Source organism: Ursus americanus, chromosome 1, assembly GCF_024610735.1.
Source record: "Ursus americanus isolate L20-20 chromosome 1, mUrsAme1.1.p, whole genome shotgun sequence".
In the NCBI taxonomy this organism is placed as follows: Eukaryota; Metazoa; Chordata; class Mammalia; order Carnivora; family Ursidae; genus Ursus; species Ursus americanus.
Window position 1 is genome coordinate 30,150,472 of NC_142127.1, and position 17,178 is coordinate 30,167,649.

The following is a 17,178-nucleotide window of genomic DNA, read 5'->3' on the forward strand; positions in this document are numbered from 1 at the left end:
TCTGTGGTACCACCGCTGTCCCCGAAAGCCAACTCTAAGTAACACCCTAGTCCTTCTACTGGCAGGTGAAGAGACTACAAGTCCCAGGATGCTCCACTATCGGAGCCGGGGCGGGGGCGGGGTGGATCTCCGCAGTGACGTCACCCTCCCGGGGTGAGCCGGAGGTGGGCGGGGCGAAGGGGCGGGCCGGGGAGGCGGCCGAGCGCGCTGGTGCTGATGCAGGATGGCTGAGCGCGCAGGAGCCCGGGAGGTCTGAGCCGGGCGAGGCTCGCTCCCTGCGCATCGCCTAGTCCGCCGGCCGCGTGGTCGCGGGCAGGTGGGCCTGGAGCGCCGCGCCGGGCCAGGACAAGGCCAGGGAAGTCAGGTCTGCAGCTGGAGGGGCCGGAGGCAGATAGAAACCTACCCGGTCTGGGAGCGGCCGGAGCTGCCCAGCCCACCGAGTTCGCGATGACCTGCTGAGAAGCTTCGTCGGAGGCTGCAGGAGGCGGCCTCGCTGCAGGCGGTGCTGTTCGTGGCCTCCTCCCTCGTCCTGCTGAGCCCCGGCCCCCCACCCATCCCCGCGCCCCCTCCCTGCTGCCGGCCGAGATGGCGGATCCAGCTGAATGCAGCATCAAAGTGATGTGCCGGTTCCGGCCCCTCAACGAAGCGGAGATTCTCCGAGGGGACAAATTCATCCCCAAATTTAAAGGCGATGAGACCGTGGTGATTGGGGTAAGTGTCCGGGACGTGTGGCTTCCCCTGCTGCTTCGCGCAGCAGCCGGGCGCCCGAACGCCCCGGACGGCAGAGGTGTTTGGCCGCCCCTTCGGACATCCCCCACAGAGCTGCCCTCTCCCGTAGACTTGAAGAGAAACCCCCTCCCCCATGCCCTATAGTTGGCTCCCGGGCGGTGGAGGGGCGACTGGGGGAGGCGGGGCGGGCCCAGGTGGCGAGAGTAGAGGTGGGGGGCGAGGAAGGGTTCGGCGCCGCCATTGTTGTCGGGGTGGGGGCCCTAGTGGGCCTATTGTTCCCCGCCTTGGCCACGCCGCGTGGGTAGAGTGCACGCGTTACCCTCAAGCGGGGTGCCCAGGCTCCCCTTAAAGTATGATCTCTGCAGCCCACAAATGATTCCAGGCATCAGTTCGATTTATCGAACACTTTACCTGTTCTTCTTATGGCCTTAGGGGGAAAAAAAAAGGTAACAAGGTACTGGAAAAATCCTAGCCTCGGCTGGGAGCTCCCACGACGTGTAGACACGGCTCCCCACGGCGTTTCACCTTGCCCTGCGTGCAGAAGGCGGGGGGGGGGGGCTGTGGGGAACACTGGCGGCCTTGGTGTCCCCGGGAAGGCCTGGTGTATCTTCTGCTTCCTCTTAACCTAGGCTGCCCTGGACATGGTCTCCGGGTCTGACCCTTCCCCAGTGAGGCGACCCCCCACCTGGTGTCCACAGACCCTCGGATGTGCTTCGCACTGGGTGGAGAGTAGGCTGTGTGCCCACATCTGTGGGGCTAGAGGGCCCGGAACGCAGCCAAATAGCCCCTCTCTGCCAGGAGTAGAAGTTACTTTGTGTGGTTGGGTCAACCCCTTCCCCCCTCCCCCTTGATCTCCCTTCCTACCTTTCCCTTCCTCCCTTCTTCCCCTCCCCCCACTTGGCTCCCTTTCTGCAGCTCGGGCTGCTGGTGGGGGCAGGGAATACCATTGGGTTTTAGTTCTTAAAGCGGTATGTCAAATGAAATAAACCAGCCTCCCCCCCGCACCCCGCCCTTTCACCCTCAGTTGTCCCCAGCGTGTGTAGCTGACGGTGCCCTCTTTGTATGCGAGCCGCGTGGGGAGGGACCGAGTTAATGGGAGCCTCCCGATCCCCGCTGACATATTCCTGGCAGCCTGCTCGAGGCTGCTCATGCAGCCTTCTCGTTCCCGGCATTGATTAAGTGATGTCATCCCGATTACTGAGCATGCTCGGGCTACCCCCTCCTTCCGATTCCCCCAGTGGCTGGTGTATTTAGGTCAAGTGATTGACAGGTGACAGTTTATCGAGGGTCTCTGCCGGCATGAGCCAAGCCTTTCTCAAGCACTAGAGGCTGACGTTTGCCGGCCCAAGCAGCCCCCAGCATCTTCGTAAACCAAGGTGCCGCAGTCCCTGCGAAGGGCCCGGGGGACTAGCAGGTGCTAGCTGAATCGGTAGGCGGGCGCTCTCCGCGAAAGGGTAACCGAGGCAAGGCTCTGGCTGCCCAGGGGCTTCATCCCTTACCTCCCTTAGAAAGGCAGCTCCCCTTGAAGGCCTCTTCTCCTTTCCCCATTTTCACAGTCCTAGGAAAACCGTGACCTCCAAATGCTATGTGGATTGGCATTTATTCTAAGAGCTGACCTATGAGGGCAGGACAGAGGGCTTTTCTCTCTGCTTAGTGTTAATTTGAAGAGAAGATGTATGCTACAATTATTGACAAGGAGGAGAATTCTATACTTTATGGCAGATATGGGATCTGCAGCCAGCACATGGGGCAGATAGTAGCTTGTTTGGGTTACACCTCTCAGTTGGGATCAGCCTACAGTCTGATTTGCTGTTTCCCCAGCCAGGCTGTGGTTTAGATAGAGTGGGAGTTACTGGGGACATCTAGTCCCTGCCCCTTACCTTGTAACAGTTTTTTAAACAAATAATTATGCAGCACTAGAACGTGTTCTGGTGACCCTATTTTTTCCCCCCAAAGGTTTTAAGGAAAAGACTGGAGAGGTTGTTTTTTCTTCTCCTTCTCTTTCCCCTTCCCCCCCTTCTCCTCCTTCTTTTTCCTCCTTTCCATCTTCCTCTTCCTCCTCCCCCCCCTTTTTCTCCTTCTCCTCTTCCTATTCTTTCTCAGTCTTCTAAGAGTGATACACCAAGACTAGTGAAATAGAGTAATAAATCATCCTCTTTATCTGTGTGCAAGGCAGAGATCCTAAGAACTATATTTATTTCCCATCTAAATATACATATGATATTGACTAAATACATTAAAACAGAGTCACTATATAAAATAAGTAACTTAAGCAAAAAATTGTGGATGTGAATATGCATGTAACCCTTCAACTGTAAAGTGAAAATTTTGATTATCTTACTATAATCCTTTAATACAACAGTTTTGAATTTTCTTTAAGATAAGTTTTTTTATTGAAATAAAGCAGTCATACAGAAAAGTGTTATCATAGGGTGCAGCTTAATAAAGCTTTTATAAAGTAACTACTGCCTTGTAACCACTTGTCAGACCAAGAAACAGACATTTTGGGGACCCCAGGAGTCCCATTAGGGTCCCTCCCAGTCACTAGCTCCCTCTGCCTTAGGGTAACCACTTTTCTGACTTCTAATGCCATAGGTTAGCTTTTTTTTTTTTTTTTTTTAATAAACTGTATGTACATAAAACCATATAGTATGCTTTTGTGCGTGGCTTCTTGCAGTCAGCATCATGCTTGTCAAATTCATCCATGTCGTGGTGTGTAGCCGCAGTTTGCTCATCTCCTTTGTTCTGTAGTATCCCATTGTATGAATGTACCACAGTTTATTCATCCATCAACTGTGGGTAGACATTTGTTTTCCACTTTGGGGTTATTATGGACAGAGCTGCTATGAACATTGTTTTACACATCTTTTGGTGAGAGTGCATACAGAACAGAAGACTGTCAGATGCTGAAGATATTGGGACTGGGTTGGCATGTGCCAGGACCTTTCCTATTCCTAATTAATAATGTGTAACTAGAGGAAATGACCATTCTAGCAGCCCGTATCATGTTTTGTACACTGAGTGGAATGGCTCCCAAGTCAATTCGGTTGCATCCAGCCCATAGGGTTCAGTTGCAGGTGGAGACTGCCTTAGGTGAGCATTTCTTTCCTGGCTTGTAGAGGCGCAGATTGTGGGGACCAAAGAAGGCCAGACTCATCCAGAAATGTCAGTCATCTGCACTCCCAACATATACATGTAAAAAATGAATTTCTGGAGAGTTAGCTGTTAGTCTAAATTCAGAATCCCAGAAATTCTTTTTTTTTTTTTTTTTTTTTTAAACCAGGGTCATTTTTTTCCCCTTTAAAGTTCTGTTCAATTTTTATGGAGATATATACTAAGAGGGAGATTTTGCAGATTCTATATTTGTCTTTTTAAGAAAATGTCTTGTCTTGGTAGAGTCATCTCTACCATTCCTGCATTTTATTTTCAGCTCTTCTGCAAAGCTTTCTTTCTCTGAGCACCCCAGTCACAGTCTCTCCCCACTTTGAACCTCTGTAGCATTATTTTATATACAATCTTGTAACTTTGTTGTCTTAGATTGTTACTAATTTGATCATATGTCTAATGACATTGTAAGCCATGTGTAGAGATAAGGACCATCTATGTTTTACTTCTTTGTACTTCCCAGGGCCTTGCCCACAGAAAGCGCTTAACAAGAATTTATTGATCTCCTTGTTGAATCTAGAAATCTTCACTTTGGTATATTTAACTTATTTTGTGGGCTCTTAATTGGCTGTAGGCTTCGGGGAGTAGTTAAAAAACCAGTTTTAAAGGGAAGCACTATTCCTTTGAGCAGTCCCGGTAAGACAGCAGAATGCCATAAGAGAATTGGGAGAGTACTACGTTTTGCTTTGTTAAAAATTAGGAAAGCTATTGACAGTGGTGGTGAGCTGGAAGTGGAGGGTGGGGATGATCTAGTGATTAGAAAAGGGACTCCACATAAATTAATTCTTCAGAGGAAAATATTGGATTTATAGCATTTCTTGAAGTACTTCTCCATGAGCTGCTAAAAGTCCTGGTGAGTCAGCCATTACTTTGGGCTCTGATTATAGGTTTTGATGTATCTGTAATGATGGAAATTCTCTGTTTTGGAAGGTTCCCAGTAAGGTTCTTTGAAATGGACTTTGACTCTTCAGTTTCCTCATTTGGGGCTTTCCTCTTGTTCAAAGTCCTAGGAAAGCAGTAAGTTCTGACCTATTTGACATTAGCCATGAGCTCTGAGCTGGTCAGTGGCATAGAAAGTGGCCTCATTCTGTGGGAACTTAGATTAGTTGTGGGTAGTGGTTGGGCAAGAAAGGATCAGGGCAGAGACTAGATTCCAAGCTGGAGTTACTGTGGAGATTAAGGACTAAAGAAGTGAAGAAATATGGCTAAAATTTTTCTTTTTGTCCGTAGTAATGGTCTTTAAAAGCAAGAACATTAAACAATTTTCAGTTTAAATTTATACACAGTAAAATCACTTTTTGGGGGGCTATAGTTCTATCCTAGGGGCCTTGACAAGTACAGGGTTCTATAACAATTCTGTATTAGTTTTCTTTTGCTGCTGTTAATGGATAACTATAAATTAAAGGCTTAAAACTATACAAGTTAATTATCACACAGTTTCCATAGGTCAGAAATCCATCAGATCAGCTGGTTTCTCTGTTTAGAGTCTCATAAGGTCAAGACCAAGCAAGCTATTGGCAGGGCCATATTCTGTTCTAGGGGAAAATCCATTTCTTTGCTCATTCAGGTTGGTGGCAGAATCCTTATGGTTGTAGGAGTGAGGTTCTGTTTCCTTGCTGACTGTCAGGCCTGGCTGTTCTCAGCCTCTAGAGGCCACTCCCAGATCCTAGTCATGTGGCCCCCTTCTCCAAGTTAAAAACCAGCAACAGGTTGGTCCCTTTCATGGTTCACATCTCCCCTACAACTTCCATGGCATGTCTCTCTTACTGACTCTTCTGCCTCCCCCTTCCACTTTTAAGGGCCCATCTGATTACAGTGAGCCCACCCAGATAATCTGGCATCATCTCTCCATTTTAAGGTAAGCTGATTAGTAACCTTAATTACATCTGCAAAGTCTTTTTTACCCTGTAGCATTCACGTATTCACAGATTCAAGGAATTAGAGTGTGAACATCTTTTGAGGCCATTGCTCTGCCTACCACACACCAGCACACTCAAGATATAAAATAGTTTCATTTACATGCCTCCCCCTCCTCTCCCGGCCAAAAAGCCCTCATGCTACTCCTCTGTCGTCAAACCTTCTCCCCTCTCTTAACCCCCGACAACCACTTCCTCTTCCTTTCTATAATTTTGCTTTTTCCAGACTGTCACAAAATTGGAATCACATATTAAGGATCTTTTTGAGCCTTGGTTCTTTTACTTAAGAACTTTGAGATTTATGTTGTTGTTGCATGTATCATAGTGTATTATTATTATTATTATTATTATTATTATTTGCTTACTGGTAGTCCATCATATGAATATAACACAGTTTGTTTACCCATTCACCCACTGAAGGACACTGGGGTTGTTTCCAGTTTGGAATGATGATGAATAAAGCTGCTATAAGCCTTTGCATTTAGGTTTTTGTGTGAGGGTAAATTTTTATTTCTCTTGGGTAAATACCCAAGATTATATCAATCATATTTAACTATGTGTTTAACTCTAAGAAACTGCCAAACTGTTTTTCAGAGTGGTTATACCCTTTTGTATTCCTCCCTAAAAGTAATATTTTAAGCTAGGATTTTAAAGAGTTTATTCAGTCACTTTGTCTAAGTGAAGACTGATAGTAGTGTTCAGTAGTGTCGAGATAGATCAGTCCTTCATTCTCTGTGCCCTAAATTCAGAGATGTTTACATCACTTGACAATGCGTGGTTTCCAGTAAATATACCCTCTGAAACTTTGGGCTGAGTGAGCACAAGAGAGTAGCTATAATCTCACGTGTGCCCATGAGGCCACTCTCTGCTGGAGGTGAGCACACAGTCGGTGCTTCCTAAATGAATGGGGTTGGTAGAGGCAGCAGGGAGAGTCAGACAGAATGGAGTGTGGATCCACTAACTAGCTATGGGGCTGTTTTTCAAGTTGCTTAGCTTTTCTGGGCCTCAGTTTGATCATATTTAAAATGGAGATATAATTACTTATTTCACAGGGCCGTTAGAATGAAATGAAATGAAGTGGTCAAAAGGGCATCTAGCATAGAGAAAATGCTCGATAAATGCTAATTATCTCCCATGTTTCCTATTTGCCTTGTAATTTTCTCATTTTTCAGAATTAGCTTTGCCCCCCAAAATTACTGCCCTTAACTCTATCCCCTGAACACCCTTTTTGCATGTCCATTTCTTAGGCATTCGTTCACTTCCTTCTCCTGCTTGGAATAGCCTCTTTTTTCATCTTATTGTGAAATTCCTAACCATCCATGAAGGCAGAGCTCATGGTCTGTTTATTTATAGACTATATCAGCTGATCCTTTTACTTGCAATGATTGTGTATAGGAAAGTGTGTGTGTGTGTGTGTGTGTGTGTGTGTGTGTGTGTGTGTGTTTTACGGGTCTTTGCCTCCTTCCCTGTAGTTGTCTAGCTGCTTAGTAAGTGTACCTTGATTGCAGCTTTCTTCTTCCCTGTTCCCTTCGTGGAATCAGGTCTCCATAAAAGCCAATTTCTGCATTGCCTCAAATAACTTGGGTATCACTGGGGATTTCTCTCTGCCTCCACCTGTGCTTGTCTGGCCCAACTTCCCTATTTAATGACAATGTTTTCCATTCTTGGCTTTACTCCCCCATTTAAAATAGCAAACCTCCCCCACCTTTGGGTTCCCTTTAGTCCCTGCCTCAGATTTCTCACCTGTGTCTACTTATTAAACAAGCGAAAACAGAACTACCTGCTCCCTAATGGTTTTTCTTGAGTTAAGAAAATATAGCCCCATTGACAGATCCGATTTCACCTTATTTCTCTCGGGGTTTTTTTACAAGGTCCTCTTTTTGTGGCTGAGAAAGCTCCTCCCTTAACCCATTTGCTGCACGCCAACCAAGTTCCTTTCAATAGGGATTGACTATTGCATGTGTGGTTATCTGCCAGTAGTGCAGACAGCGTGGGAGAACATGGAGTTTTAGATTCCTCACAGTACTTCCCAGCGGCGGACCTGGCATGAGTCAGACAGTCCAGGACCAGCTTCCAGCTCTGCACCTTCTTAGCTGCATGGATTGGACGAACTGCTAAACTTTACTAAGTTCCAGCCTCTTGGCCTATGAAATAGGGCTAATATCACTCTCCACCTTGTAGGGTTATTGTGATGATCACAAGAGTGGATGCTCACGGAGTGCTGTGCACAGTACCTGGCAGAGAGCGGACATTCAGAAACTGTCTGCTTTATAACACCCGCTAGGGGTTATTTCTCTGTGCTTTTGTCAGACTGACTAATCTTGGGAAAGCCCAGACCGTTCATAGCTTCCCTGGTACCCTCAGGTTGTATAAAAGAAAAAAATTGTTCTGACACTTGCAAAAATAGGAAGGAAGATGATTGTGATAGGTATCAGTACTATCACAATGGGGGAGAGAAGTGAGGCTCAACTCCAAATACAAGGGGAGCAGGTTGCAGGGTTGGGTGGGTGGGTAAATGGACAGCTACTTAAAGGACATCAAGGGGAGGGGAGTTCTTGCTAAACTGACCTAACAGGATTCTTGCTAACCCTGGACTCTTCAGGGACAGACATGGAAGTTTAAGGTCAAGGCCCAGTTGAGAAGAGGGCTCAGAGGTGCCTGGCTGAAGTTTGGTCAAGGAGAGAGTCTTTGTCAGTTGGAACCCAAATGATTCAGTGGGCATTCGAGACCTTCTGTATTCGGGGCCTGCCTGCCTTCCTGACCTCACCCCGTTACCCCATGTTCCATCTGCGTGTCTATTCCCCGAAATGATTAGGCTCTAAGTGTCCCCTGCCCTACCCCAGCTGCTCACATCCCACATGCCTGGGACAACTGTCTTCAAAGTGTAGTTAAATGGCAAGCATCCATTTGCTTTCAGAATCTCAACCCATTAGTGCCTTCCGTGAAACTTTTTCTGACCAGCACCTTGCCCCTCAACCTGGCCAGGTTAGACTCTTCCTCCTGTGCACCCTTTATCCATGGGTAGCTCCCGAATGACCTCCCAAGCACTGTGTTTCATTTATTTGGGTATATGTGTCCTTTCTTCCAAGAAACTGAAAATCCTTTGAGGGAAGGAAACGTGTGCCATTTTTTTTTAACATCTTCAAGGCCTGGAACAGTGCCTGGAACAGAGTAGATAGTCAGGACCAGATGTCTTTTGAAAGAAATAGAAGAAAGCTGACCATCCTAAGCTGTTAGATGTTTGGAGCCTGGAGTTATTTGCTTGGATTTTTACCTTGACCTCTCTCCAGCTCTGATAACTTGTTTTCCTACTTTGGACATCTTCATAGTTTTATTGTTACTGTCTTGAATGAAATAGCTTTTTCAGTGTTCTGACATATTCCATGCTCATTGCAAAAATACTCAGACCATGCAGAAAAGCATGAAGAAGGTGTAAAAAAATACTTTCTATGAACCAGAAAATACCATTGTTAACATTCATTGTATATCCCAGCAATTTTCCATTTTATAAAACACCATACTTTGTAGGATTTTGTAAATAGGATTAGGATTTTGTAAAAGTCTGTTTTGAAACCCACTGTTTTGCTTAATGGTATACTTCAGATATCAGCATTTTAAAAAGTTGCATATAATTCTATTATATATCTAATCAATACTTTAATCATTTCCTAGTCTTAGACATTTGGATTTTTCTGTTTGTTTTTCTTTCTGTTACAAAGGTGTGATAAACATTGGTGCACACAGCTTTTTGTGCACATGCCTGATTGTTGTTTTAGAATACATCCCCAGAATTGGGATTGCTGGGTAACAGGCTATAGATGATTTTAAGGCAGCCATAGTTTTTGAGAGAGAGCAATTCAGAGATGGTAAATTGTCCTGCTTTATACTCTCACTTCTTTGCCTACCAGCTGGAATTGCTGCCAGTCTGTCTCATAAGGCATCCTTTCATCCCTGAACTACATTAAATTCTTACCAAGAGTACGTGCTCTGTCATGCACTGTTAAGCCATAGATCTAGAATACGGCAATGCCTTCAGACTTCTCATATAAACCATACGGTTTTGTAGGCTGGCTCTTGTCAGTTTCAATATCCTAAAGGATGTTGTTTCTTGGAGGTGATCAAAAGCTAACTCTCTCTCTTGAGGCAGAGAAAGAGACCAAGATTGTAGTCTTAAAGAAAAATAGGGTGGATGTGCCCTTTCTTCTTGGTGCTAATATTGAAAGGCCTGTGATACCTTCTGGGTGGTGGTAAGTTGAGAAGCGATAAAATAGCCATGTCAAAAAAGCCCTAGAAAGAGCTGCCCCCCCTTCACCTCTGATTATTAGGTACTCTTTCAAGAAACTTATTGTATAAAATTCCAAACATGCACCAAGTAGGAAGAATAACAAAATCTACCCCCACGAACCTATCAACCAGTTTTAACCGTCAACAAATGGCCAATTTTATTTTTTTGTGTACTCTCCTAAACTTTCCTCCCCAAATCACCTGATTGTTTTAAAGTGAAATCTCACAGTATTTTATCCCTAACCTATCATACACACACACACGTGTATATATACATGTATGTATGATCAGTTCTCCTTTAAAACCTCAATAATATTATCACAACTAAAATATGAGCAATTCGTTCATGTCAGATACTCATATTTCCCCCATTGCTTCATAAATTTCTTCTGCACCTGCTGTGCTCAAATCAGAATACTAGGAGCTATTGATTGTAAGTGAGGAGAAAAAGAAATGCTCATAGATAATCAACCTTGAAACAAGAAAAGGAGGCTTTTGCTATGGAGTCATTTGGGACGGTAGAAACACACACAGGGCAATCAGGCTAATCAGGATTTCCAGCCTAGCTCCCTTAACAATGGTCACGTCCCACTTATCCTCTCTAATAAACCAGTGCCAGCAGTGCGGTGTCACCCAGGAAAGCTATTTAAAGAGCTCGATGTGTTACAGCTTCTCCCTGCTGCTTTCCCCCTGGCTTTAGTTGGCTCGTATAAACATCACGAAAGCAGGCAAGTGTATCACTCAGTTGTCTTCTGAGCTTAGTACCACCCTTATCAGATTGGTTATCAACTACCTTTACAGCAATTCTTTTAGGTGTTTCTAGGTGTATTAGTAGTTATTATCTTTTCAGTCAACGGATACCTGTCCTTGATGTGAATCGAATATTGGAAAATAAATCCAACAGAGCAGAAGGGAAAAATATATACGTGAGAACAGAATTCACTGCAACATAATACTTTAAGGAAAAAGGTTTGTAGTTGTCTTTTTATGTTTCTTATTACTTTTCTCACTTACAATAGAAAAAGCTTTGGGGCCGCCTGGGTGGCTCAGTCAGTTCAGCATCTGCCTTCGGCTCAGGTTATGATCATGGAGTCACAGGATCTAGCCCTGCGTCGGGCTCCCTGCTCCGTGGGGAGCCTGCGTCTCCCTCTCCCTCTGCCTGCCACTCCCCCTGCCTGTCAAATAAAATAAAATTTAAAAAAAGAAAAAAGTTTTGAAGGGAGATGGCGTTGGAGAAAAAGTATAAAATAAAAAATAAATCCCAGTAATTTATGCTTTAACTTCCTAGACGGCAGTGTATGGTTCTAAGAACTGCCAATCAATAATACTACTTTAGAAGCCGGTTATTTAAAGATCCTGGCAACACAATTTTGGCCTGACACATCTCTGGGACTCTTCCTTTCTCAGGCCCTCTCACAGAGCAATCTCTCCCATTTCCAGGTTTCGTTTTGCCTCATGAAGAAATGAAGAGCAATCTGCTTCAATTCTTTGAGGACGTTATATCATAGTTTTTTTCTGAGCAACTGTCTGGCACCTAACTCCCCAGAGATTATTGATTTTCATCTGGGAACCTGGTTAAATAACAACTCCATGTGACATCAGAAACTTTGGATAGTCTTGGGGGAAGGGACTTCTGCTCCTCTGTCATAGCTGCCTCCTGCCTCATAGAGAGGAACAGATTCCATTCTGACTGGTGAGCGTCCAGACCTGTCTTGGTCCTGGTCACTGGTGGGCAGGATCCCATGAGAGGCGGTCAGTTCCTTCCTGTAGCTGGCCTTTGTGGTGAGCTGACCTCTGCGGGGTCTGGCTTCCTGGGCTGGCTTCCAGGAGCTGTTTTTCTGTCTCCTCTCCACGTGCTGCTCAGTGGGTAAGTTAGGCTGGGTCCACAGATTCACCCCCAGGTGGGCTGGTCTCAAGGTCCAGAAGAGGTTGGGTTGCCGGATGGAGGGGTGGTGAGATAAGGACAGTAGAAAGACCATGTAAGCCTACTTGCTTGGCCAGGTTCGGTATCGGGATGATGGGTGCTGGTACCCTAGCCCAGTGGTGCCTGGATACTTGAGCAAACTCACCCAGCCAGCGTGTAGGAGGGGCTGACTGTTGGGGGAGGCTTCTGGCTTTCTGGGTCCTTTGTACTAATGTCATCCTTTAGCATCAAAACCTCCTAACTAATGATTTATTTATATAAAATTTGTGGAAAGTAGACTTTAGAAAGGAAGCGTTTAGCTCTTTGGTAATAATTACTAAACAACACAACCTACTAATTACGTGTTCAAATAAGTGGGGAAGAAACACCCAAAGTACTATATCCTAGAGGAACAACGCTTGCTTGTTCATTTGTTTGTTAAATGTTTCTTAATAAACATGGCTCTTGATAAAGATTGGCTTGAAGATCTGTTTTAAGCTGTATTTTCTGGTCTAGACGTTTATCCAAAAGGGCCTATAAAGGGGAAAATACGTATCTATTTAATACTTCTTTAGTTCTATTAAAAAGCAAATGTAAAGAGGGAATATATACATTCATGGAAAACTTGAAATTAAGTGAGTTCTTTATAACTATGAAAAATGTTTCCTTTTCTAAAGAGTAAAAGTAAAGTTTTTGGACTTCGTGGTATTGCTGTGCTGTCCAGTATGGAAGCCGCTAGCCTTGTGTGGCTAGTGAGCTCATGCAGGGTGGCTGGTCCAATTTGGGATGTGCAGTAGAGGTAATATTTACACTGGCTTTTAAAGACAGTACCAAAAAAAAAAGGAATATAAAAGATCTAATTTTTGTGTATTCATTGCATTTTGAAATGATAGTATTTCGGATATATTAGGTTAAATAACATTAATAAAACGATTTCTCCCTTTTTATTTTTACTTTTTAAAATGTGACTAGTAGGAAATTTAAAGTAACGTATGTGGCTTGCATTCTTCGTTGGCATTGCATTTCTGTTGGGTAGCGTTGCACTAATATTTTGATGCTGTCGTACTGTTTCTGTATTTGTTAATTTTAGTTCCACTTTGGTGTATTGAGGGCTTATTGTGTGCTAGCCAAGTAAGTCAAGATCCCTGCCATCCATAACCATATATATAATCCAAGAAAAGAAGGCAAGTAAAAAAAAAAAATTAGCATGCTGGGAGTGTCCAAAGAGAAGAGAAAACAAAACCTTGCTGGAGTTATGAGAGAGAAAGCACCTCCAGTTGCATTCAGGGAAACCTCTGCAGAGGGACCATTGATCATTACCTTGACGCTGGGGCAGGATCTACTTCGCACGTGTAAAATTTGCTTCTTTAAGTTATTTTGCAGTTCTACATAGCTGCTTTAGGGATTTCCGTTTTGAACAGTGTTGGGAAAAGATCTGTGCCGTAGCCCGCTCCGTCTCTCTGCTATCACTCCCCGCTCGCTCACAAGTATTGTGACATTGAGTGTTGCCCGCGGAGCTGCGGGAGGAACTGCCCACCCCGTGTCCTATAATGAAGGACTGGCCATTAACAACAGCAGGCTGTGACGCGCTTGCAGTGGGTGACACTGGGAACACCTAGAGGTGACACGGTGCATTGTCTTTGAAGAATGTCATGATGCTGCCCTGCTGCCCAGCGCCCCCCACAGCCGTCCTGTTCGGCCGCCCCGGCAGGCGGGTTTTTTTTTTTACCTCCACCTCCACCGTAAACCTGCCACTTACCTTCTCTCGGCATCTGTCGCTAATGCTAGGAATGACGAAACCTCTGGTCCTGGAAATGCATTTCCCTTTAGCACGGGCGCCTCCTAATGAGGTCCCTCCACCCCGCGGAACAAAAGCGCGCAGTAGGAGGCCCGCTGGTGGGAGGAGGCGCTGTTGTGGGAAAGCCTGGAAATGCAGACCCGGTCGCTCGCAGGTGCCTCTTTGTCCTGGCATCTGTGCGGGAGAGGTCATCTTGCAGGTGAAGGCCGCACAGCTCTTTGGAGAGGGAGTTGGTTCTGTGCTGGAAAATCTCTTTCCCACCCCCCTCGTGTCCCTTTTTGTCTGGGTTGGCACAGGCTTGATTTTTCCTCCTTTGTAAATGGCAGAAACGCCATGATGGTAACATGAAAGCACAATAATACAAAACCAGCCCTAATCTCACCACCCTGCATCATCCAGTTTACTTTTTTTTTTTTTTTTTACGATTTTATTTATTTATTTGACAGAGAGAGCATAGCAGGGGGTGGGGGTGGTGCGGAGCAGAGGCAGAGGCTGAGGGAGAAGCAGATTCCCTGCTAAGCAGGGAACCTGATGTGGGGCTGGATCCCAGGACCCTGGGATCACGACCTGAGCCAATGGCAGACGCTTAACCGACTGCAACCACCCAGGCGCCCCACCAGTTTACTTTTTATATCCTCCTTTTCCCTCTCCTCATTGACACTTAACATTTCAAAAAATGTTGCTTCCAACCCTGGATATATACAATTCTGCCTTTTTTTTTCTTTGTACCTAAGCTTACTTCATAAATGATTTCTACCTTGTGTAATATCTTCATGGTTATGATTTTCAGTGATGATTTAAGTGCCGGCTGGGCTGATAGATCAGATTGCTAACCCCTCTTGTGTTGTTGGCATTCAGATCTCCAGCTTCCCATTACTCTGGGTGATGGTTTAGTGAACATCCCCAGACACAGAGGTGTTTTCTTTTGTTGAGTTGTTTCTAGAGGATGCATTCTCCGGAAGTGGATTTACTGGACCCAGTGCTGTGAACACTTTACTTGATCTTATTAAATATTATCCCAATGCTTTCTGTGAGACCAATTTCTACAGCCTCTGGGATTATTCGTGTCCTATTTGGCAATGAATTCATTTTTGATGGAATTATACATAACTGAAGCAATATTTAACGTAATGTGTTTCTGATGGTATGGAAGTTGCCGGGAAGACTTTGGCATTGTAGGTGAGGACTGTTTAATTTGGGATATTGCCCATGTCAAAGGCTCCTCAGTGTACAACAGTAGTCTCGTGGCTTTTGGTCTTGCCTATTTGAGGGAAGAGATGATGGAAAACAGCCCTCTAAAGTGGTTTAATTCTGGCAGAATTTCTTCAGCACTAAATTTCCTTCCAGAAGATGTAACTTACTTGGAAAGTGAGTATGGGATGCTGGAAAGAACGTGCTTTTCCACTTGGATGTTTAGGACTGTATTTAGAGAAAATTCCTTAATGTTTTTAAAGTTAAGGATAGCCTCTTTTTTATATTCTATTGTCCCCACCCCATCCTATCACAAACACAACCCTAGGCAACAGTGTGTTCAGTACAAATATCAGAAATAGAGTATCTTGGTTGGCAGAACTACAGACAACGTATGTGTTACTGCTCTTCTCACATTTATGCATCCGTTTGATGGAGAGTAATTTTCTTCTTAGATGAGTGAAGTTATACTCTTCCCCAACTGCTTGAGAATGATTGTAATTCTAACACAGTAGTGACAGCATCTAACAAAATCTGTTTTACTTAACACACACTTATGTAAATGCCCTACCCTATGTTTATCCATTTACTTTAATCCCCGGTACCACCCTAAGAGGTAACTACTATTGTCCTACCCTTCTCTGCATTCCACAGAGGAGGAATCTAGAGCACGGAGAGGTTAAGTCACTTGCTCAAGGTCACATAGGTGTAAGTAATCTGTGGACCTAGGATTCAGACGAAGGCAGTAGGGCCCTAGAATCCTTGCTTTTAGCCATTTGCTGTGTTGCCACCTACGTTTTGGTTCCTAACAGGAGTTGAGAATGTCCATGTGCACAGCATTTTCTAAATTAGAGTTGCTCTGGGGTACAAGTCCTTTGAGTTATTCCCTGATAAAGGGGTTTGTTGTCAATAAAATGTAGGAAGTGTTGCTCACATTCTCTGCCTCTTGGAGACCACCCCCCTCTCTCATCAACAATCCTGCAGTGAATAAGCACTCTTAGTTTTGTTTACTTGGTCTTTACCATTAGCAACCCACTGGGCTGAGACTTAATTTTGGGAACTGCTGTAGAAGGTAGCTATAACCTGGGCTGTTCTTGAAAGTGGAGGGTTGTTTGTTTGTTTGTTTCCTCTCTGTTGCTTGCTCCTTGCACTGATACCGGATTTTTGTATGAAGGTCAGAATTAGGTCTTCTATTGCTCTAATGTCCCTCTGAGAGACACTCCGGGGTGTTCCATAGAACACAATGCAAGTGTTCTCAGGGTGTGGAGCATTTGCTAGGAGATATTGTCGGTTCAACTTCGGGATGTGTTAGTGTACTCTTAATCTACATGAATCTGTCCACAGAGAAAAGGATTATGTTGCCTTTTTTTTTTTTAAATAAAAGCATGTGTCCACCCTGCTCTTCTGTGTCTTAAAAGTGGAGAGATTTATGTCTGCTGCTTGGATTTCTAAATCCATAGGTACATTCAACCATATTAGAAAGCTGTCTTCTAAGAATTGTGATTAGATTTTTTTTAATCTTTTTTTTTTTTTAAGATTTTATTTATTTATTCAACAGAGATAGAGACAGCCAGCGAGAGAGGGAACACAAGCAGGGGGAGTGGGAGAGGAAGAAGCAGGCTCATAGCGGAGGAGCCTGATGTGGGGCTCGATCCCGTAACGCCGGGATCACGCCCTGAGCCGAAGGCAGACGCTTAACCGCTGTGCCACCCAGGCGCCCCAAGAATTGTGATTAGATTTTAAAAGGTGCATCGTGAAGGTAACTTTTCTCATCTTCAAGGAATGACAATTCTGTTTCCTTCTTTCCACAACATATACTTTTTACTCCTTTTTTCTTGTTTCGCTGCATCGGATAGGACCTCCAGGATGATCTAAAATAATGAGTGAGTGAATGCATAAATTAAGTAAAGGAGTATTTCTTCTGGTACTTATTGTCTCATTTTTATGATTATATTTGGTCTGATTGTCCCTCTCTACCTGTCCCTGTAAGTCCTACCTGACCATGAAAGGAGCTGCTAACATGTTTCTTTTGAGAAATTCATCATAATTGGACCAAACTATATACAGGCACTCCTTAGGGAACACAATCTATTATTCCACCCTCAACCAACTCACTGTCTAGTAAGAGAGACAGACAGACACGTGTGTGCAGGTGTCCACATACACAATGATAGTACAACTGAGAAGTGATT

The 17,178-nt window shown here is 44.6% G+C and overlaps 1 protein-coding gene across 3 annotated transcripts in view; it reads left to right on the forward strand.

Annotated features, from left to right (window-relative positions):
* The first annotated feature begins 220 nt into the window (after positions 1-220).
* KIF5C (kinesin family member 5C) overlaps positions 221-17,178 on the forward strand; it is a 157,365-nt gene continuing 140,407 nt past the window's right edge. For all 3 annotated transcript variants that reach the window (XM_045782189.2, XM_045782198.2, XM_087860631.1), the window contains exon 1: positions 221-711. In XM_045782189.2, the coding sequence (XP_045638145.1) occupies positions 586-711 (126 nt within the window). In that variant the 5' untranslated portion in view covers positions 221-585. The remainder of the gene's footprint in view (positions 712-17,178) is intronic.